Source organism: Silurus aristotelis (assembly GCF_946808225.1).
Source record: "Silurus aristotelis genome assembly, chromosome: 15".
Classification (NCBI taxonomy): Eukaryota; Metazoa; Chordata; class Actinopteri; order Siluriformes; family Siluridae; genus Silurus; species Silurus aristotelis.
This window is the reverse complement of record NC_139588.1, coordinates 17,206,004-17,228,733: the sequence shown is the minus strand read 5'-3', so window position 1 is coordinate 17,228,733 and position 22,730 is coordinate 17,206,004. Positions and strand designations below refer to the sequence as shown.

General features: G+C 40.0%; 1 protein-coding gene across 1 annotated transcript in view; it reads left to right on the top strand.

Annotated features, from left to right (window-relative positions):
• Nucleotides 1-22,730, top strand: part of fut8b (fucosyltransferase 8b (alpha (1,6) fucosyltransferase)) — a 69,860-nt gene that overhangs the window by 3,848 nt on the left and 43,282 nt on the right. Inside the window, exon 2 of the mRNA XM_083562294.1 lies at nt 21,892-22,007. Within this exon, the coding sequence (XP_083418420.1) occupies nt 21,892-22,007 (116 nt within the window). The remainder of the gene's footprint in view (nt 1-21,891; nt 22,008-22,730) is intronic.

Below are 22,730 nucleotides of genomic sequence, written 5' to 3'. Positions count from 1 at the left end.
GTTGCTCAAATTGCTGAAGAAGTTGATGCTGTTAATGCTCAACAGGTCAGTACTGTTTTGGCAGCAAAAGGGGGACCAACATAATATTAGGCAGGTGGTCATAATGTTATGACTGGTCAGTGAATCATACACACACACACACACACACACACACACACACACACACACACACACACACACACACACACACCATCTAGAGACGTACCAGTGCCAATTGGATCCCGCTACATGTGTGGAGTTTGACATTGGACCTCCTGGAGTGTTTAAAGGCTCTGGCATGGAGAAGCTGATGCTGGATCTGTGATGATCACAAATGTTGGGCTCATAAAACTAGGAGCTACTAACCATATAGACTGTATAAGACTGCAGAAAGAACATCACTTATAATCTTATATTCCAGTAATCATGTTAGTTCTCACTCTCCACTGTATTGTTAAAAGATTTATGATCACACTCTTGATGTCACCCAAATGAGGATGGGTTCCCCTTTTGAGTCTGGTTCCTCTCAAGTTTTCTTCGTCATTGCATCCAAGGGAGGTTTTCCTTGCCACAGTCGCCACGGCTGCTCATCAGGGATAAATGCACACCATTCACCTTGACTGTTGATTTGTGTAAAGCTGCTTTGAGACAATGTCTGTTGTGAAAAGCGCTATAGAAATAAACTTGACTTGACTTGACTTGACACATACAATATGGACAAAAGTATTAGGACTACCTATTTCATTTGCCATATTGTGGTTGTGTACCACAAAGATGCGGCACACAATTGTATAAGATGTCTGGATGTTGTAGCATCAAATTGACCCTTCCCTTGAACTAGAAGACCCACACCTGTAACCCTAATGAATATCATTGAAATGAATTGGAATGTTGAATGCACCCCAGTGCGAAGTGAATGATAAGGTTTAATTTGGTTTTGCTGGTATGGACTGAGTTTAAAATAAGAACTTCACTGTTCTGATGATGTAAGGAGACCCCCTGACATCACAAGCTAGCATGGTAACGTACACTACTTAAACTCAGGCAGTGGTACACACCATACGATTAAATATAATAGTATTAAAAAATAGGCAATAAAATATAAATGTAAATCAAAAATAGTAAAATGGCTGCTAAAACATTATGAATTATTTATTAATAAATGCAGGTATTATAATTTTTTTTTTTATATAGTGCATATCCTTACATATTATTGTTTGCCTGTATGTGGTTACAATTCTGGTTAAATCATAGAACAATATTTTTTGATTTAATCATAAGAAAAAAAAGAACTGAAACGTTTTACTCGCTTTGGATTGTAAAGCTTAGCTGTGTGTCTGTGCTGAGAGCCAGACATTTCTGCCCTCCAACTGTCCCTAAATACTTAAACAGACCAACACACACACACCACTGTGGAGCCTGAGTGTACATCACCCTTATCAGAGTGTTACGAGGCGTAATGGAAGCTGTTAGCCAGCTGTCCGTCGTCTTTAAGCCATTGACTTTCGTCTCCTGGCTAGCAGACACATACACACACACACACACACACACACACACACGCACACGCACACGCACACGCACACGCACACACACACACACACACACACACACACACACACACACTGCAGAACAGTGCTGACGCCAAAGAAGATCAAGTTACTGCAGTACATTATACTTTATATTACAGTGTAATTTACAGTATTCTGTTATACCAGTGACCTGTCTGTATACCGTTTTTCTGTCTGTTTATCTCTCTCTTTCTCTCTCTCTCTCTCTCTCTCACACACACACACACACACACACACACACACACACACACACACACACTCACTTTATCTCTCTCACTCACTTTCTCTGTCTTTCTGAAGTAAAAAATGATGCACAAGACCAACAACTAAAACACTATGATACTAATAGTGAAGGACTCCCCTCTGTTATAGTATCAAGTATGCAAGTATACAATATATTTCATTTGATCTACAATGGCACACAGTTGGATCATTTATTCTCACATCTTGCCAAATGGCCCTTGTGTCTGTGTTGCGTTTTCTTTCTCTTCTTTCCATCTGTTCAATGGACAAAACTACTCAGGCAAGCAGAAAAATGTTTAGTGGCTGTTCAGCTTATCTGTTACACTCTACCATTTTTGTAGCAGCTATAAAGTGTACACAAAGCAAAGCTGGGTTTTATGTGTCAGTGCCATCTCCTCAGCAATACAGTACATCCAGATACTGCCTGTATTAGTTGCCTGGTTAGTGCTTTTTCAGATTTAATCACAAAGAGAGCTTAACTGAAGGTTGCAGTGCAAAACAGGGATGCATTATAGGAAAAATATCAAATTTTTAAATATACTGATGGTTCCTTAACCTCAGCTGCATCACTCAAGAGCATCGTTTAGCTGCAGTAGATATAGATGACTCTTTATTTTTATTTATTTCTTTGTGCTCTAAATTTTTTTTTTCTTATTTCTAAGTTTAGTTGTTTCTACTGAATTTTCCAGAATGGAAACAAACTTGAAACCTTGTCCAAATGAAAGAATAGTTTAAATGCACAGGACCCTATCTTCATACCTGACAGCTTGTTAATGCTCACATTTAGGTTAAAACCCTCCAGCTCAGGGTTTTTTTTTTATATATATATCATTTTATATATCATTATATATCATCTAGAACATTTACTTTGCATTACCAGATATGACAACACAGTATTCTCATGTATGGAGAAAACATGGTCTGTAGAACTGCCTGTAGCAGATCCATATTTTTTTTTTCTTTCCATATAATAGAAAGAGCTCCTGTGATATATCCTGTGATATAAGTAGACTGTTTATTTTTAAGTCTTACGACTAAGTTAAGACCTTGCTGCTACACATTGTGGAATCCGAACCTGATGCTGGTTAGAACACACCCGGTTCATTCAAATGATTACTTTCAAATGCTTCAGGGGTTTATAATTTCAAAGTTCATTATTGCTGTCCTATTTTTAATGAATACAGTCATTATCAAGTTTTTTACAGTGATGTTACAGTTTTTTTGGATGGCTTAAGCACGATTTTCAAAACAGGGCCCGTGTTTTCAAAACACTACACACAATTAGCACAACCACACACCCAATTAGCAAAACACTACAGATCCCTTGCATAATTAAACACTCTTGTAAAAACTATACACTTCTGTGTAAAAACCACACTTTGTTATCATATGAAACACACACGTTTCACATTACTATACTTTGTTTGCACGAGTTACACTCTGCTGTGATAAACCTAAAACACTTTTAGCATTTCTACTTCCCTATGATTAGAGTAGGCTACCATCAATAAAGTACAAATATAATGAAAATATACCAAACACTACACAAGACCAATGTTGCAGACTGAAGAAACTCATTTATTTGTCAACGTGCCTAAATTGTTGACATGGAGATTCATAATACTTTAACAAAACGTCACTTCACGTATTGTACTGTAAGTTCACTGTAAAAAAAAAAAAAAGAACTAGACATTGTCTCTTCGCCTAGCTGGATCTGGCCAGAGAATCTCATCAACATCGCAGGCAATGTTGTCATTAGCAAGACACCTTGGAAAGAAATGTCTTGAATGACGAATCCATCCTTGCATTGCTGCTACCTCCATCTGGTCACAGGCCTCCTCCATGGCTTGGATGAGGGGTACCTCAGCCTGGAGACGGAGATCATATACCTTCCACCGCCATGCCGAGAAAAACTCTTCTATAGGGTTGAGGAATGGAGAGTATGGTGGAAGATATAGGACGGTGAAATGTGGATGTTGCTGAAACCAGTTCTGAACCAGAGCAGAGCGATGGAAAGACACATTGTCCCAGACAACAATGTATTGCATATGATCGTTTTGATTTGCTGCTGTTATGTTGTGCAATTGGTCTAAGAATGTAAGTATGAGTGCTGAGTTGTAAGGGCCCATATGGGCATGGCGGTGGAGGACCCCATTCTGTGTAATGGCTGCACAGAGTGTTATATTACCCCCACGTTGCCCTGGGACATTGACTATTGCCCTGTGGCCAATAATGTTTCTTTCCCTCCTCCGTGTTCTCGACAGGTTGAACCCAGCCTCATCTACGTAAATGAACTCATGCTGGATCTCCTCTCCATCCATTTGTAAAACTATCTGAAAAACAGTGTCATGCAAAATTGTGTAGTTCAGTGTAGATCTAGTATACATATTACAGTACAGTAAAAGATTATGAGACAGTATGCAAGAACACACTGCTAAAGTGAATACATACCTCTGCATAATCATGCCGCAGTCGTTTCACTCTTTCACAGGAAAAGGTAACAGAAGTGCTGATAGTGCATAGAATACATTACTGTGAGCAGTTACTGAAACCGTGCAGATGTTTTTGATATGATGATATTTTTACAATACCTATTTTCCAGTCGAAATGTTCTTATCACACTTGCCACTGTGTATCGGCTTAGATTTGGCTGTACTCGCAGTCCAGCCTCCCTCAGCGTCAGGCCGTGGTTGACAACGTGGTCAACCAGTGTTGAGCGGATCTCATTTGTCAGATTCGTTCCTTTTTGAGCACCTTCTTGTCTACCTCTTCCTCTACCTCTACCTCCAGCATGGCCTCCATCTCTTCCTCTTCCTCTGTTGATTTCTCCTCTGTTGACTCCTCTTCCTCCCCTTCTTCCTCTGTTGACTCCTCTTCCTCCCCTTCCTCCTCTGTTGACTCCTCTTCCTCCTCTGTTAACTCCTCTTCCTCCCCTTCCTCCTCTGTTGACTCCTCTTCCTCCCCTTCCTCCTCTGTTGACTTCTCTTCCTCCTCTGTTGACTCCTCTTCCTCCCCTTCCTCCTCTGTTGACTCCTCTTCCTCCCCTTCCTCCTCCTCCTTGTCCTCCATCTCGTTCTCCTCCTCGTCTTACTCTTTCTCTGACTCTTTCCATTGTGCTTGAAGACCGATGAACTCACCTGCTGCTTTTTATAGTGCTTATACACCTGATTGGTGAACCCAGCCATTAGGGGGGCACAAGCCAGTGTACTCTTAGTGCCGGTCCCAAGCCCGGGTAAATGGGGAGGGTTGCGTTAGGAAGGGCATCCAGCGTAAAACATGTGCCAAATCAAATATGCGGATCACAAATGAGAATTTCATACCGGATCGGTCGAGGCCCGGGTTAACAACGACCACCACAGGTATCGTTAGCCGACAGGGTACCGGTGGAAATTGGGCTACTGTTGGCCGAAGGAGGAGAAGGAGAGGAGGAAGGCGTCTACAGAGACGGCAGGAAAAGGAGCAGTGTAGGAGAGTAGAGGTTCGGGTTGGTACTTTAAATGTTGGTACTATGACGGGTAAAGGGAGAGAGATAGCTGATATGATGGAGAGGAGAAAGGTAGATGTGTTGTGTGTTCAGGAGACCAAGTGGAACGGGAGTAAGGCCAGGAACATTGGAGGTGGGTTTAAACTGTTTTATCATGGTGTGGATGGGAAGAGAAATGGTGTAGGGGTGATTCTGAAGGAAGCGTACAGTAAGAGTGTAGTGGAGGTGAAGAGAGTTTCTGATAGGGTGATGATCGTGAAGGTGGAAGTTGAAGGGATGATGATAAATGTCATCAGTGCCTATGCTCCACAAGTTGGCTGTGAGATGGAGGAGAAAGAAAGATTCTGGAGTGAATTAGATGAAGTGGTAGATGGTGTACCTAGGAAAGAACGATTGGTGATTGGGGCAGACTTTAATGGGCATGTAGGTGAAGGGAACAGAGGTGATGAGGAGGTGATGGGTAGGTATGGTTTTAAGGAGAGGAATGTGGAAGGGCAGATGGTGGTAGATTTTGCTAAAAGGATGGAAATGGCAGTGGTGAACACGTATTTTAAGAAGAAGGAGGATCATAGGGTGACGTATAAGAGTGGAGGAAGGTGCACACAGGTGGATTATCTTCTGTGTAGGAGATGCAACCTGAAGGAGATTGGAGACTGTAAGGTGTTGGCGGGGGACAGTGTAGCTAGACAGCATCGGATGGTGGTCTGTAGGATGGTTTTGGAGGCGAAGAAGAAGAGGAGGAAAGTAAGGTTTGAAAGAAGAATAAGATGGTGGAAACTGAAGGAGGAAGAGTGTAGTGTGAGGTTCAGGGAAGAGGTCAGACAGGGGCTCGGTGGTGGTGAAGAGGTGCCGGATGATTGGGCAACTACTGCAGGAGTGATGAGGGAGGCAGCTAGAAAAGTACTTGGTGTAACATCTGGAAATAGAAAGCAAGACAAGGAGACGTGGTGGTGGAATGAGGAAGTGCAGGAGAGCATTAGGGGAAAGAGGTTGGCAAAACAGAAGTGGGATCGACAGAGTGATGAGAAAAGTAGGCAGGAGTACAAGGAGATGCGACAGCAGGTTAAAAGGGATGTGGCGAAAGCCAAGGAAAAGGCATATGAGGAACTGTATAAGAGGTTGGACACTAAGGAAGGAGAAAAGGATTTATACCGATTGGCCAAGCAGAGGGACCGAGCTGGGAAGGATGTACTGCAAGTTAGAGCAATAAAGGATGGAGAGGGAAATGTGTTGACTAGTGAGGAGAGTGTGTTGAGAAGATGGAGGGAGTATTTTGAGCAGCTGATGAATGAGGAAAATCAGAGAGAGAGAAGGTTGGAGGATGTGGAGTTGGTGAAGCAGGATGTAGATAGGATTAGTAAGGAGGAAGTGAGAGCAGCGATTAAGAGGATGAAGAATGGAAAGTCGGTTGGACCAGATGACATACCGGTAGAAGCGTGGAGATGTTTAGGAGAGATGGCAGTGGAGTTTTTAACCAGATTGTTTAACAGGATTCTGGAAGGGGAGAGGATGCCTGAGGAATGGAGAAGGAGTGCGCTGGTACTGATCTTTAAGCATAAGGGAGATGTGCAGACCTGCAGTAACTACAGGGGAATTAAGTTGATCAGTCACACCATGAAGTTATGGGAAAGAGTAGTGGAAGCCAGGTTGAGAGAAGAGGTGACCATCTGTGAGCAACAGTATGGTTTCATGCCGAGGAAGAGCACCACAGATGCCTTATTTGCTTTAAGGATGTTGATGGAGAAGTATAGAGAAGGACAGAAGGAGCTGCATTGTGTATTTGTGGATTTAGAGAAAGCGTACGACAGGGTGCCGAGAGAGGAGTTGTGGTATTGTATGAGGAAGTCAGGTGTGTCAGAGAAGTATGTGAGGGTGGTGCAGGACATGTATGAGGACAGTGTGACGGCAGTAAAGTGTGCAGTAGGTACGACAGACTGGTTCAGGGTGAAGGTTGGACTGCATCAAGGATCGGCCTTGAGCCCTTTCCTGTTTGCAGTGGTAATGGACAGGTTGACGGACGATGTCAGACAGGAGTCTCCCTGGACTATGATGTTTGCAGATGATATTGTGATTTGTGGTGAGAGTAGAGAGCAGGTTGAGAAGAGCCTGGAGAGGTGGAGATATGCGCTGGAGAGAAGGGGAATGAAAGTCAGTAGGAGTAAGACAGAGTACATGTGTGTGAATGAGAGGGAGGGCAGTGGAGTGATGCGGTTGCAGGGAGAAGAGGTGGAGAAGGTGGAGGAGTTCAGGTACCTGGGGTCAACAGTGCAAAGTAATGGAGAGTGTGTTAGGGAAGTAAAGAAAAGAGTGCAGGCAGGGTGGAGTGGGTGGAGAAGAGTGACAGGAGTGATTTGTGATAGAAGAGTATCTGCAAGAATGAAAGGGAAAGTTTATAGGACTGTGGTGAGACCTGCAATGTTGTATGGATTAGAGACAGTGGCATTGAGTAAAAGACAGGAGGTGGAGCTGGAGGTAGCAGAGCTGAAGATGTTGAGGTTTTCGTTGGAAGTGATGAGGATGGACAAGATTAGAAATGGGTTTATTAGAGGGACAGCACATGTAGGATGTTTTGGTGACAAGGCGAGGGAGGCGAGATTGAGATGGTTTGGACATGTGCAGAGAAGGGACATGAATTATATTGGTAGAAAAATGCTGAAGATGGAGCCACCAGGTAGGAGGAAAAGAGGAAGGCCAAGGAGGAGGTTCATGGATGTGGTGAGGGAAGACATGCAGGTAGTTGGTGTAAAAGAGGCAGATATAGAGGACAGGGTGGTATGGAGACGGATGATCCGCTGTGGCGACCCCTAATGGGAGCAGCCGAAAGAAGAAGAAGAAGAAGATACACCTGATTGGTGTGTCTACAATTAAGCAAACAAGTGTTTGCACACCTGATGACTGTGTTAAACCAATTGGTTGGACGGTGCAGTAATTTGACAGTCAGTGCTTTGGTATTGCAAGGAGGTGACTTCATGATAGTTTTTTGTGTGTAATGTATGTTAAATGTGTTTAGTGTTTTGCAAATCACTGTGTGTAGAGTTTTGCAACAAGTGTGAGGTTGACATTGTGCTTATAGTTGTGCAAATATGGGCTGATGTTTTGCCTCTTGAGTGTAAGGTATTGCTAATAGTGTACTACTTTTAATTTTAGTGTGTAAGAAAGCCAAAAAAACTGTAAGATACCATTTTTATATAACCTGACACATTGACACTCCTCTGATCATGAAGAACAGTGGGCTTACTTAATTGTGTTTAAACTACACAACGAAGTGAAAGTATGTTTATCATCCTGGATACATACACCGATCAGGGCATAACATTATGGTCACCTGCCAAATTTTGTGTTGGTCCACCTTTTGCTGCCAAAACAGTCCTGACCCATCGAGCATTAACAGCATTAACCTCTTTAGCAATATGAGCTGCCTCTGTTGGATTGGACCACATGGGCCAGCCTTCACTCCCCACATGCATCAATAAGCCTTGGCCCCCCCCCAGGACCCTGTCTCTGTTTCACCACTATTCCTTCCTTGGACCACTTTTAATAGATAATAATCCCTGCAGACTGGGAACAGCCCACAAGAGCTGCAATTTTGGAGTTGCTCCGATCCAGTGGTCTAGATATCACAATTTGGCCCTGTGTCAAACTTTCTTAAATCCTTACACTTGCCCATTTTTCCTGCTTCTACTACAACAACTTTGAGGTCAAAATGTTTATGTGCTGACTAAAAATATCCCACCAACTAACAGGTGCCATGATGAAGAGATCATCAGTGTTATTTAATCACCGTTCATTATGTTATAATGTTATGTCTGATTGGTGTATAAATAACAAATAAGAGAAAAACAAGAATACTCTCTGTAAAGTCTTGGAGCAATACATACACACAAAGGTTACCACATACATATTCAGGCAGTTATACACCTCATTAAATAAAACTGTATGGGGGAAAAACTGTCCAATAAACCCAGTTAACTTGTGTTTACTTGTTACAAAGTTAACAACAAAAAAATATATAAACAATGAACAAAATAGTACCGCCATTCAGACAACTGTCAAAGCGTTTCAGCTAGCTAATGGCTAATATATAAAGTGGTAAATATGGATAGCTGGCTAGTTTAAAAAAATTAGCTTAGCCATTAGCTAGTTAAAACACTTAGCAGGTACAGTAGCAAGTAAATCCTACAATATTTAATAAATCTTTTCAGCAGCAACATTAATGGGACATTTTAACTTAATTTAACAATATATTTAAGTCAATGATTTGTTAGGACATTAAAAACTTGAACCTTGTTTCTAGATAGATAGATAGATAGATAGATAGATAGATAGATAGATAGATAGATAGATAGATAGATAGATAGATAGATAGATAGATAGATAGATAGATAGATAGATAGATAGATAGCAGCATTTGTATTTAGGTAGTCACAACATAAGCATGATCTAAAACAGGGCTGCATTAGTGTTTATGGTTAAAATCTAGTCAGATATCTAAATGATTAGAGAATAATTGCATAGTAAGCGTAAACCTTCAGCCACTTTTAATATGTATGCCAAACCTTTAAAATTAGCATCTGGGGTTGAGATGGAAGGTTAAATTGGGGTTTTCCTAATTTGCATGTTTAAATCTATCCTTCATTAATTATGAAAGTGAAGGTGTAAAGGTGTTCCTATATCATTTAGGAGCTTCTTAAAATGCATTTAACAGTGTGATCTCTAAGGAATATACCATTTATTTCTTGAACATAAACTCGGTTTGCATATCAAGTAGCTGTATTCATACAGAGGCACGTTTAATATTCAAAGCAAAGGTGAGTGAAGCTGCAAGGGTAGTGATGGCCCTAGGGCATGTCAGATGACTGAAGGAGGGAAGGATCAGAAGTTGTTCAGCGTTCACTGCAAAGACCTTGGTCTGAGAGTGGATGTGTGTGAGACCTGAGAATTGAGTGTTTAAATGAAGAAGGGACACAGTGATGGATGAAGAGTGAAGAGATTGAGGAGGTGCCAAAGGGAGAGGAATAAGGGGGTACAGAATGAAGGGGAGGAGAACGAGGTAAGATAGATAAGACAAGCCACGAGGGAATGACATGGGGTGAGAGCGACTCTGATCATAACCACATCTGACAGTGACCTCTGAGGGAGAGAGGGAAAGATAGACAATGACACACAGAATGACATCTGACTGATAAAACACTTGGTAATTTAAGTGCAAATGATAAATCAGCCTCAGCTGGGTGAAAGAGCTCATTTAGGGTTTGTGTGCACATGCCCCGCCCCTTATACAACCCGCATGAACGATGGCCAAATTTATGCAGGTCTTTAATTGGTGATAGTGAGCCAATAAAAGGGAAGCATTCAGTCATGGAAAAAAGAAAATACATTCCAGTGAAATGTTTATCAACATTACGTGCTATCAATTATTTGTTCTTATTAATATGATCAACTCTGCAAAATCTGTCTATTCATTATGTATTTGTCATGCTGATGACATTGCTTTTAATTATTTATCTGAAAATCTGAAAATTGATGAGCAAGGAACTGTTAATTACCAGAAACTGTTCATCAGATAAGATCAGCTCTGATCGTATGCAATTGATAAATAAAATGGAACAAAAAGAAAAGGACACACAGCTATAGTATTTAGTTTATATATATATATATATATATATATATATATATATATATATATATATATATATATATATATATATATATATATATATATATATATACAGTGAGGAAAATAAGTATTTGAACACCCTGCTATTTTGCAAGTTCTCCCACTTAGAAATCATTGAGGGGTCTGAAATTGTCATCGTAGGTGCATGTCCACTGTGAGAGACATAATCAAAAAAAAAAAATCCAGAAATCACAATGTATAATTTTTAACTATTTATTTGTATGATACAGCTGCAAATAAGTATTTGAACACCTGAGAAAGTCAATGTTAATATTTGGTACAGTAGTCTTTGTTTGCAATTACAGAGGTCAAAGGTTTCCTGTAGTTTTTCACCAGGTTTGCACACACTGCAGGAGGGATTTTGGCCCACTCCTCCACACAAATCTTCTCTAGATCAGTCAGGTTTCTGGCCTGTCGCTGAGAAACACGGAGTTTGAGCTCCCGTCAAAGATTCTCTATTGGGTTTAGGTCTGGAGACTGGCTAGGCCACGCCAGAACCTTGATATGCTTCTTACAGAGCCACTCCTTGGTTATCCTGGCTGTGTGCTTCGGGTCATTGTCATGTTGGAAGACCCAGCCTCGACCCATCTTCAATGCTCTAACTGAGGGAAGAAGGTTGTTCCCCAAAATCTCGCAATACATGGCCCCGGTCATCCTCTCCTTAATACAGTGCAGTCGCCCTGTCCCATGTGCAGAAAAACACCTCCAAAGCATGATGCTACCACCCTCATGCTTCACAGTAGGGATGGTGTTCTTGGGATGGTACTCATCATTCTTCTTCCTCCAAACACGTTTAGTGGAATTATGACTCAAAAGTTTTATTTTGGTCTCATCTGACCACATGACTTTCTCCCATGACTCCTCTGGATCATCCAAATGGTCATTGGCAAACTTAAGACGTGCCTGGACATGTGCTGGTTTAAGCAGGGGAACCTTCTGTGCCATGCATGATTTCAAACCATGACGTCTTAGTGTATTACCAACAGTAACCTTGGAAACGGTGGTCCCAGCTCTTTTCAGGTCATTGACCAGCTTCTCCCGTGTAGTTTGGGGCTGATTTCTCACCTTCCTTAGGATCATTGAAACCCAACAAGGTGAGATCTTGCATGGAGCCCCAGCCTGAGGGAGATTGACAGTCATGTTTAGCTTCTTCCATTTTCTAATGATTGCTCCAACAGTGGACCTTTTCTCACCAAGCTGCTTGCCAATTTCCCCGTAGCCCTTTCCAGCCTTGTGGAGGTGTACAATTTTGTCTCTAGTGTCTTTGGACAGCTCTTTGGTCTTGGCCATGTTAGTAGTTGGATTCTTACTGATTGTATGGGGTGGACAGGTGTCTTTATGCAGCTAACGACCTCAAACAGGTGCATCTAATTTAGGATAATAAATGTAGTGGAGGTGGACATTTTGAAGGCAGACTAACAGGTCTTTGAGGGTCAGAATTCTAGCTGATAGACAGGTGTTCAAATACTTATTTGCAGCTGTATCATACAAATAAATAGTTAAAAAATTATATATTGTGATTTTTGGATTTTTTTTTAGATTATGTCTCTCACAGTGGACATGCACCTACGATGACAATTTCAGACCCCTCCATGATTTCTAAGTGGAAGAACTTGCAAAATAGCAGGGTGTTCAAATACTTATTTTCCTCACTGTATATATATATATATATATATATTGGAATATTAGAATTGGAGTCATGGTGAACCTTTGTTGTGTTGTCAGACCAGTGGAATTCAGCGGGCTTGCCACGAAGTAGAGCTGTAAGAGGTGCCTCTACAGTGCTATAGTTTCAGATAAATTGCCTGTAGAAATTTTGCGACTCAAAAAAAAACTTTGTAATTCTTTGATTTTTTTTTACCGGTGAAGGCAAATCTATCACAGCTTGATCTTTTTGATTGTCCATTTCCACCATCTAAGGACTGATATTTTATCCCAGGAATGAAATGAGTCTATGTGAAATTCACATTTTTCCACTTTTACCACAAGCTGGTATTGCAGTAGTCGTTGTAATACTGTGTGTACATGGTTAATATGATGTAGGTTTTTGAATATATCAAGACGTTATCAATGTATACAATGATAAACATATTTACAAGGTCATGAAAGATTTTTAATAAACGTCTGGAATTTAAACGATAGGTCTCCAGTTTTTGTGCGAAGTATACATCACATTGTCAGAGAAAGCTACAGCAGCGGTCGACAGTCCCATCAAATTTCTCTGGTAAAGCCAGTCATGGAGGTTCCAGTTGGCCGGCCGGCATGGCAAAGAGAGCTTGTAGCAGGTGATTGTTACAATACTTCGCACCAGTGTAAGCGTGAGCATGGCTTAATAGGACTACAAACAGGGAGTGTTCACTAGACCTAGGAAATATGGGACTGCATTCTCTGACAAGCCATGTGACCCATGCTCCTTCAGATTTGTTCAGAATGAGGACTCTTGGAAGACAGCTGTCCTTATGCTGCCCTTATATCTGGATAGATTCTATCTCAGGGGCACAAGTGGCTTGTAAAAATTGTGCCTACCTCGGCAGCCTTCTTTGGGAAAGGGACAGTCCATCTTAACATCTTAACTGTGTTTTGATGAAATGAAACCTTAAACGAGGTCAGGCTATGGCTCAACTCATTCCTTCCGTCCTGTTGTTTAGCTGTGTCAGCTCTTTCTCTCTCTCTCTCTCTCTCTCTCTCTCTCTCTCTCTCTCTCTCTCTCTCTCTCTCTCTCTCTCTCTCTCTCACACACACACACACACACACACACACTGTAGTTCTCTGCTTCGATGTAATAACGTGGCCATACAGCTCGGATGTATTCACAAAATCCTCAGGCACTTTTGCATTTCCATTTGTGTGTGTATTAAAGAGAAGAGCCAAACGCTCACTTTGAAGTGCTGCTAGTGTGTGTGTGTGTGTGTCTGTGTGTGTGTGTGTGTGTGTGTGTGTGTGTGTGTGTGTGTGTGTGTGTGTGTGCGCATGCGTGCCCACTCTGCAGTATCTGATCGCACAGTCCACATACATATGTATTAGCAGCAGGTTCTTCACAGTGGCTGATTGGATTCTAACATGAACTCTTGAGCAGTGCCAGCATAATAAAATGTGTGTGTGTGTGTGTGTGTGTGTGTGTGTGTGTGATATTCCTTTTCACAAATCTACATCAGGCCTAAAAAATTCATAAATACCTTACATAGTCCTGATGTCTTTAATGTCCCATATTAGGATGTCCATTTGTAGTCCACGTGTCTATTTGTAGCCTTGTATCACAGCACACTGAATATCATAGATCTGAGGAGTCGAATTGATTTTTTATTACCGCAGCTCTGACAGCAGTACAGCTGCAAGACAAATTACAGGTTTGAATTGAAGCCCTTGTGCGAGTATGTTAACATTTCTATAGAGCAACTCGATCACATGGACTTGCATTGAGGACACCTAATGTAAAAGTGTAAAGGAGATTTAGGAAAGTTCCCCTCCATGCCAGCAGATGTCTCATCCATTTTATTTGATATAACGAGTTAAAGTAGAGGTACAGTAGGTAAAATATGACTCTAGTAAAAGTAAAAAGGCTCCCTTCAAACTGTCACTTGATTAAAAGTACTAAAGAATTGGCCTTTAAAAGTACTTAAGGAAACAAGTACCATGATTTATGATGGTTATAATGTTCCTATTATCATTTTTGTCACAAGTCTCTTGCTTAATTAACTCAGTTTATGTGAAAAGATGTAACTGTAATGTAACTCTTAGCACACCAATCTATCAAAAAAATGAGGTTAATTAGTCAAACACTGATTGAAATCTATTAAAATTATCATTAACCCAAAACTTTTTAACTACTTCAAAAAAAGTGTGCAAATAAGGCAACAGATGAGGCAAGTTAGATTCAGGAGTTTCTTTCATCATTTATTCCTTTCAAAATGTTCTAAACTGTATGTTGGTGCCAAGTAGATACCACCAAGCGCCAAACAAAACAAGTTCAATACAGAGCGCTATGCCTCGATTGGTGGCTTGCTGCGTGCTTGTCCAGTTACTTTTTTATCCACTCATAAATCAAAAGGAACGACCGAAGGACACGGTCTCTGGTGGTCTAGTGGTTAGGATCTCACCGATGCGGCCCGGGTTCGATTTCCGTTCAGGGAACCTACCCCAGCCATTAGGGTTTTACAAGCCAGTGTACTCTTAGTGCCGGTCCCAAGCTCGGATAAATGGGGAGGGTTGTGTTAGGAAGGGCATCCAGCGTAAAAACATGTGCCAAATCAAATATGCGGATCATGAATACGGATGATCCGCTGTGGCGCCCCCTAATGGGAGAAGCCAAAAGAAAGGTTTTTTTTCACAGATACATGAATTAGCTACTTCAGTACAGTAACGAATTACATTTATTTTGTTACTGTACACTCACAGAAGCTAATTGCACAGATGCGGTTGTCCCAAATGGCTCCTTATACAAGATTTTTGGTTGTCACACAGTGAACTTTATTGTAAAGAGAAGTTCACTATATCATTTACAATCCTCAGTGTCAAGATTTTATATCAGTAAATAAATTCTCTGCCCCAGAAGAGTCTTTACAACATTACAAGTGTTTGTCTTATTAACTTATTAAGAGAGATAATTAAATCAGGGTTGGTGAGGGAGCGAGTGTGAATAATAGTTCAACCATGAGTGATAGTTGACTCTTATAATGTAATAGTTTGGCAAACGGATGTGGAATGAGAGAGATCAAGCATTTTGGGATTTCATTTATTTCCTTCTGTTGATTATTGATGACAGGATTCCTCCTTATAATTTTTCCTTCTTTCTTATTCCATTCTTCTTGGTGCTTTGGTAATAGAGGCACAAATTTACCTTCAGTAACAAAAATCCACGAGTTTTTAGGCAGCTGTTTTTTGTTTGTGTTAAGTGCTCGCTTTCGTACTTTGCGTTGTTTTTTATTTTCACTTACATTTAAACATGAAATGAATTTAATGCTTAGCTTTTTTCAATCACAGGATTGCACTTGCATTTGAGTTAAAAAACAAATTTCACCTCTGGTTGATCTGTCTATAACATGTACTTAAAGACATTGTTTACACCTGCCTAGTGTCTTTCATGTGTGTAAATGCAAGGAACCTGCTTAGTATATTAGCAATAGAGATCAGAAGGTCACGGGTTTAAGCCTTAGCAACACCTACTGTAAACTCCTAGTGTTGTGGCCATGAGCAAGACCTTTAACCTTACCTGCTCTAGGGTTACCTCATTGTGGCTGACCTTGACCAACTTCAGATGGGCAAAGAAACGAGTTTCACTCAATGCACTTTATATGAAACAAGGTCTCTTCTTCTGACATGCGATGCTATGCTGTGTTGCAGTTTGCCGAACCTCACTCCACGTTCCTTACTGTGGAGAAACATTCCTCTGTGATCCATGCAATCTCATTTACCCAACTAATAGAAATAATTTACAACAACAGCCAGGAGGCATCCACAAACATAGTTTAGCATACAGCAGGCTTTGGGAATGATTACCACACAATTCATTTACAACGTGGAGCTGGGTCGAGCCACTATGAAACCTACAAACCAGCTGGAGCGTGTCGCAAACAAATACATTTTTTTTTTTTTCCATTCTCTGGTCGGAATGTTAAAGGAAATGAACACTAGTGACAGTGCTAACATTATTTGAAATTTTTAACCCCCAAGACATAATCAGGTTTGTTCATATAAGCCATTATTTTGTTGTTTTTTGGACATTGTTTCCAGGAACATGATGGTCTTCTTTAGTGAATCTGACCAAATAATTGAGTAATTGGTCTTAATAGGATGTTGGGAACGTGTTGGGGTGTGTATTCCTGGTTGTTAGGCAGTTTGGGAGGGAATGAATTAACGGGCTTGGTTAATGGTTTATTCCCTGCTCGAGCCTGAAAAGACTCCCGAAAACTCATTAGTGCCTGGAACAGTGTGTGTGTGTGTGTGTGTGTGTGTGTGTGTGTGTGTGTGTGTGTGTGTGTGTGTGTGAAAAAGCAGAAAGATGCAGACTGTAATTACTGATTAAAGACTCAAACAGACCTTTACTACTCACTCTCACTTTCATTTGCTTTTTCATTTCACTCTCCTTCAGGACTGTATGTATACAGTAGTGATGGTAAGATTGGATCATTTTTGTGACTCGGTTCTTTGAATCTCGTTTATCAAAATGAACAAATCCCTTTTAAGTCATTTAGTTAATTTTGTTCCTTTAATCCTTTAATCACCTTCATAGTGTATATGGGAGTCATGTGACAAAAGCGGGATATATTGGAATCATGTGATAAAATAAGGAACGATTCGAAAACTAGAAAAAACGAAACGTAAACTATTTAATTCTGTTTTCGCTACATAATCTATGGAGATTTTGCTTTGCTCATGCAAAATAGTAAAAATATGTAAAAAAAATGAACCCATAAGTCAAGAATGACCCATCACTAGTATACATGAAGAGGTGTTTGCAGAGCGTTTGGCAACAATGGTTTGATTAGTATCGCTGTAGTAAATGTATTTGGGATGAAATATTTTAATGGCTCTGTTTTTGTGTTTTGTTTGGGGGAGGAGGGTGCATCAGGTGGTCAACAATTGGGTAAGAAGATTTGTTTTATTTTTTTGTTTTACACACACATTACACAGAAACAGCTGAAGCGACCAAAACAGACAAAACAGAAAAAAGTGACAGACAAAACTGATGATGCCTTTTTATCTTTTTAAAGCTGAAATAAAAGGCAATGTGGATAAACATTCGTAAAACGATTCCTCATAACAGTTTAAAGCCACGATGTACAGACCATCACACAGCTATGGAAGAAAATGTATAAAAATATTTTGGATCAACAAACCTAAAACATTACAAATTAATAACTGCAGAAAGGCCACACTGCAGACAGGATTTGTGTTTTGACAAAATCAAAAGTAAAAATTTATTTACAAGTGAAATTAGAACAAAATATCCCAAACATACAGAAATCCAGCCACCAAGCTGCTCCTGTGTCGATCATGGATCAAGCAAAATTTGAATCTGTCACGGGGGATTGGATTTATTCCCGCACAATATCAACTTATTGTGAGAAAAATGGTAGTTCTATGTGGAATAAAACATTGTGCACCCCATATAACCAAAATGGCATGATCCTCATTTCATAACATCTGTGCCAAGATTCAACTGTGAGATTTGTAGCGGAATAAACTCCTTAGCCTTTATACACTGTACACAAGATATACAGTAAGCCTGTGTGTGTGTGTGTGTGTGTGTGTGTGTGTGTGTGTGTGTGTGTGTGTGTGTGTGTGTGTGTGTGTGTGTTTTCTGTCCTAGGGATTACATTATATGATGCACTCTTAAGGCTAAAACACCTCTTGTGCCTAAGTTCTTAGGCCTGAGTGTAGGAGTAAATTGACCAAAATGTTACTCTGAGAGGGCACTCATGCTGCTGTTTTTCTCTCTTTCTTTCTCTATCTCTCTCTCTATCACACACACACACACACACACACACACACACACACACACACACACACACACACACACACACACACACACACAAACACTTTCTCTCTCCTTGTCTTCTGTCTCTGGTTAATTTATATTTTAATCTCATTTTTTTTGTGCCACACTGTGTCCTTGTGTGTCATGAGTAAATCAGAGCTGGAGATAATTAATGTATCTTTACAGCATAATATTATTAGTGTGTTAGTGTGTAAGTCTGTGTGTGTGTGTGTGTGTGTGTGTGTGTGTGTGTGTGTGTGTGTGTGTGTGTGTCTATTTTTTGTATACTGTATCAAGGTGACAATGTTGACTTTGTGTTGGTGGTCATTAAATATTGGGAAAAATAGACATCTGAAAACATTTGCAAGCTGTGATACATTATATTTCCAGCCACACACACACACACACACACACATATATATATATATATATATATATATATATATATATATATATATATATATATATATATATATATATATATATATATATATATATATACAGTGAGGAAAATAAGTATTTGAACACCCTGCTATTTTGCAAGTTCTCCCACTTAGAAATCATGGAGGGGTCTGAAATTGTCATCGTAGGTGCATGTCCACTGTGAGAGACATAATCTAAAAAAAAAAATCCAGAAATCACAATATATGATTTTTAAACTATTTATTTGTATGATACAGCTGCAAATAAGTATTTGAACACCTGTCTATCAGCTAGAATTCTGACCCTCAAAGACCTGTTAGTCTGCCTTTAAAATGTCCACCTCCACTACATTTATTATCCTAAATTAAATGCACCTGTTTGAGGTCATTAGCTGCATAAAGACACCTGTTTACCCCATACAATCAGTAAGAATCCAACTACTAACATGGTGAAGACCAAAGAGCTGTCCAAAGACACTAGAGACAAAATTGTACACCTCCACAAGGCTGGAAAGGGCTACGGGGTAATTGCCAAGCAGCTGGGTGAAAAAAGGTCCACTGTTGGAGCAATCATTAGAAAATGGAAGAAGCTAAACATGACTGTCAATCCCCCTCGGACTGGGGCTCCATGCAAGATCTCACCTCGTGGGGTCTCAATGATCCTAAGGAAGGTGAGAAATCAGCCCAGAACTACACGGGAGGAGCTGGTCAATGACCTGAAAAGAGCTGGGACCACCGTTTCCAAGGTTACTGTTGGTAATACACTAAGACGTCATGGTTTGAAATCATGCATGGCACGGAAGGTTCCCCTGCTTAAACCAGCACATGTCCAGGCACGTCTAAAGTTTGCCAATGACCATTTGGATGATCCAGAGGAGTCATGGGAGAAAGTCATGTGGTCAGATGAGACCAAAATAGAACTTTTGGGTCATAATTCCACTAAACGTGTTTGGAGGAAGAAGAATGATGAGTACCATCCCAAGAACACCATCCCTACTGTGAAGCATGGGGGTGGTAGCATCATGCTTTGGGGGTGTTTTTCTGCACATGGGACAGGGCGACTGCACTGTATTCAGGAGAGGATGACCGGGGCCATGTATTGCGAGATTTTGGGGAACAACCTCCTTCCCTCAGTTAGAGCATTGAAGATGGGTCGAGGCTGGGTCTTCCAACATGACAATGACCCGAAGCACACAGCCAGGATAACCAAGGAGTGGCTCTGTAAGAAGCATATCAAGGTTCTGGCATGGCCTAGCCAGTCTCCAGACCTAAACCCAATAGAGAATCTTTGGAGGGAGCTCAAACTCTGTGTTTCTCAGCGACAGGTCAGAAACCTGACTGATCTAGAGAAGAGGAGTGGGCCAAAAAATCCCTCCTGCATTGTGTGCAAACCTGGTGAAAAACTACAGGAAACATTTGACCTCTGTAATCATTTGACCTCATACAAATAAATAGTTAAAAAATCATACATTGTGATTTCTGGATTTTTTTATTAGATTATGTCTCTCACAGTGGACATGCACCTATGATGACAATTTCAGACCCCTCCATGATTTCTAAGTGGGAGAACTTGCAAAATAGCAGGGTGTTTAAATACTTATTTTCCTCACTGTATATATATATATATATATATATATATATATATATATATATATATATATATATATATATATATATATATATATATATAGAGAGAGAGAGAGAGAGAGAGAGAGAGAGAGAGAGTATTTGCTTATATTAGTATTATATTAAGATATGTTAATATATATTCTCAAAAGATTTTAATACAGAAATGAAACTTAAACTTTTTTTATTTTTTTTATTTTAGAATTGTCATTGTGCAGTTTGTATAGCAGTATAGATTTACTGTCTTGAGTGTCAATATTTTATTGATACAAAAGAAAAATGATTTGGACATAGTTTTGACATGTTCACTTAAGGTGTACTCACTTTTGTTGCTAGTTATTTTGACATTAATGGCTGTATGTTGAGTTTTTTTTTTTTTCTGTTATACAAGCTGCACATTGACTACTACAAAACTCTATAGGTAAAAAAAAGAAGCCATATCTAAACTTGATCCGGAAGCGCAGGTTTTCTCTGGGCCAAGGCTTGTTTAAAATAAACTGTGGCAAATTGGAAAACTGTTCTGTGGTCAGACGAATAAAAATTTAAAGTGCTTTTTGGAAAACTGGAACGCCATGTCATCCGGACTAAAGAGGATAAGGACAACCCAAGTTGTTCAGCACACAGTTCAGAAGCCTGCATCTCTCATGGTATGAAGTTGCATGAGTGCATGTAGCATGGGCAGCTTACACATCTGGAAAGACACCATCAATGCTGAAAGGTATATCCAAGTTCTAGAACAACATATTCTTCCATCCAGACGTCGTCTCTTTCAGGGAAGACCTTGCATTTTCCATCATGACAATGCCAGACCACATACTGCATCAATTACAACATCATAACTGCGTAGAAGAAGGATCCGGGTACTAAAATGGCCAGCCTGCAGTCCAGATCGTTCATCCATAAAAAACATTTGGCGCATCATAAAGAGGAAGCTGCAACAAAGAAGACCTAAGACAGTTGAGCAACTAGAAGCCTGATTTGACAAGAATGGGACAACCATACTATTCCTAAACTTAAGCAACTTGTCTCCCCAGTCCCCAGCCGTTTGCAGACTGTTATAAAAGGAAGAGGGGATGCCACACAGTGGTAAACATGGCCTTGTCCTAACTTTTTTGAAATGTGTTGATGCCATGAAATTTTAAATCAACTTATTTTTTTCTTAAAATTATATATTTTCTCAGTTTAAACATTTAATATGTCATCTATGTTGTTGTGAATAAAATGTTACAATTTTAAACTTCCACATCATTGCATTCTGTTTTTCTTTACAATTTGTAGAGTGTACAACTTTTTTGGAATAGGGTTTGTATAAAATGAGTAAATTGATGCAATGACATATACAACTCAAAAGAAATACTCCACAAAGATAGTATTATAAGCATGTGTTTGTGTTGTTTTGTGTGTCCTTACTACAGGATTCCTGAAGGACAGTCTATTAAGCCCGTCTCTGCAGGTCGGCTGCGGTTTTTAGAGGAGCAGCTAAACAAAGCCAAACAGGAGATCCGCAACTATCAGAGAGTGTTTGGAGATGGTAAGTGCATGACAATTAAGTTAACAATAAGGTTGAATTTTTATTATCATTGAAATGACAAAAATCATGTACTTTGCCTTAACATGGCACAGATCTTATTTTTTCAGAATATGTCATACAATATGACACAAAAAATGTCTAATGTTTTCATCTAATCGACTCTGAGTATGGACACACTGTAGATGATGTAAACTGAGAGAAAAAAGCCTAGCGAGCTATTTATGGTTAAAAATTAGCAGTTCATCAAATTATCAGTCGTAACTTTTTTTTATGCCTAAATGTTGGACAGTCGTACAAAGCATTTCACTGCATGTCGTACTCTGTATGTATGTGTAAGTGACAAATAAAATTTGATTTGATTTGATTTGAATTTGTTTATATAAGGGCTCAAACAAAATCTAGGTACTAATAAGATGAGTAAACATATGCAATAGATCAGTAGTTAGATTGTGCACTAGTGATCAATTCTGGAACTGTCCAAGAACCCTAGAGCCTAAAGTCACTTCGAATAAAACCATCTGCCTAATGAATAAATGTTGTAAAAGTGACTGAAAAAAAAGCTTATGCTCCATTAGGACATGCACTCTATCTGCTACTAAGAGGTTTTTTGTGAATTTAGAGGACGGGACACGGCCATCTCTCTGAGGCGGCTCTATAAATATCAGCTTTCATAGTCCTCAGAGAGAGAGAGAGAGAGAAAAGGGACAGGAGAGAGGAACAGAG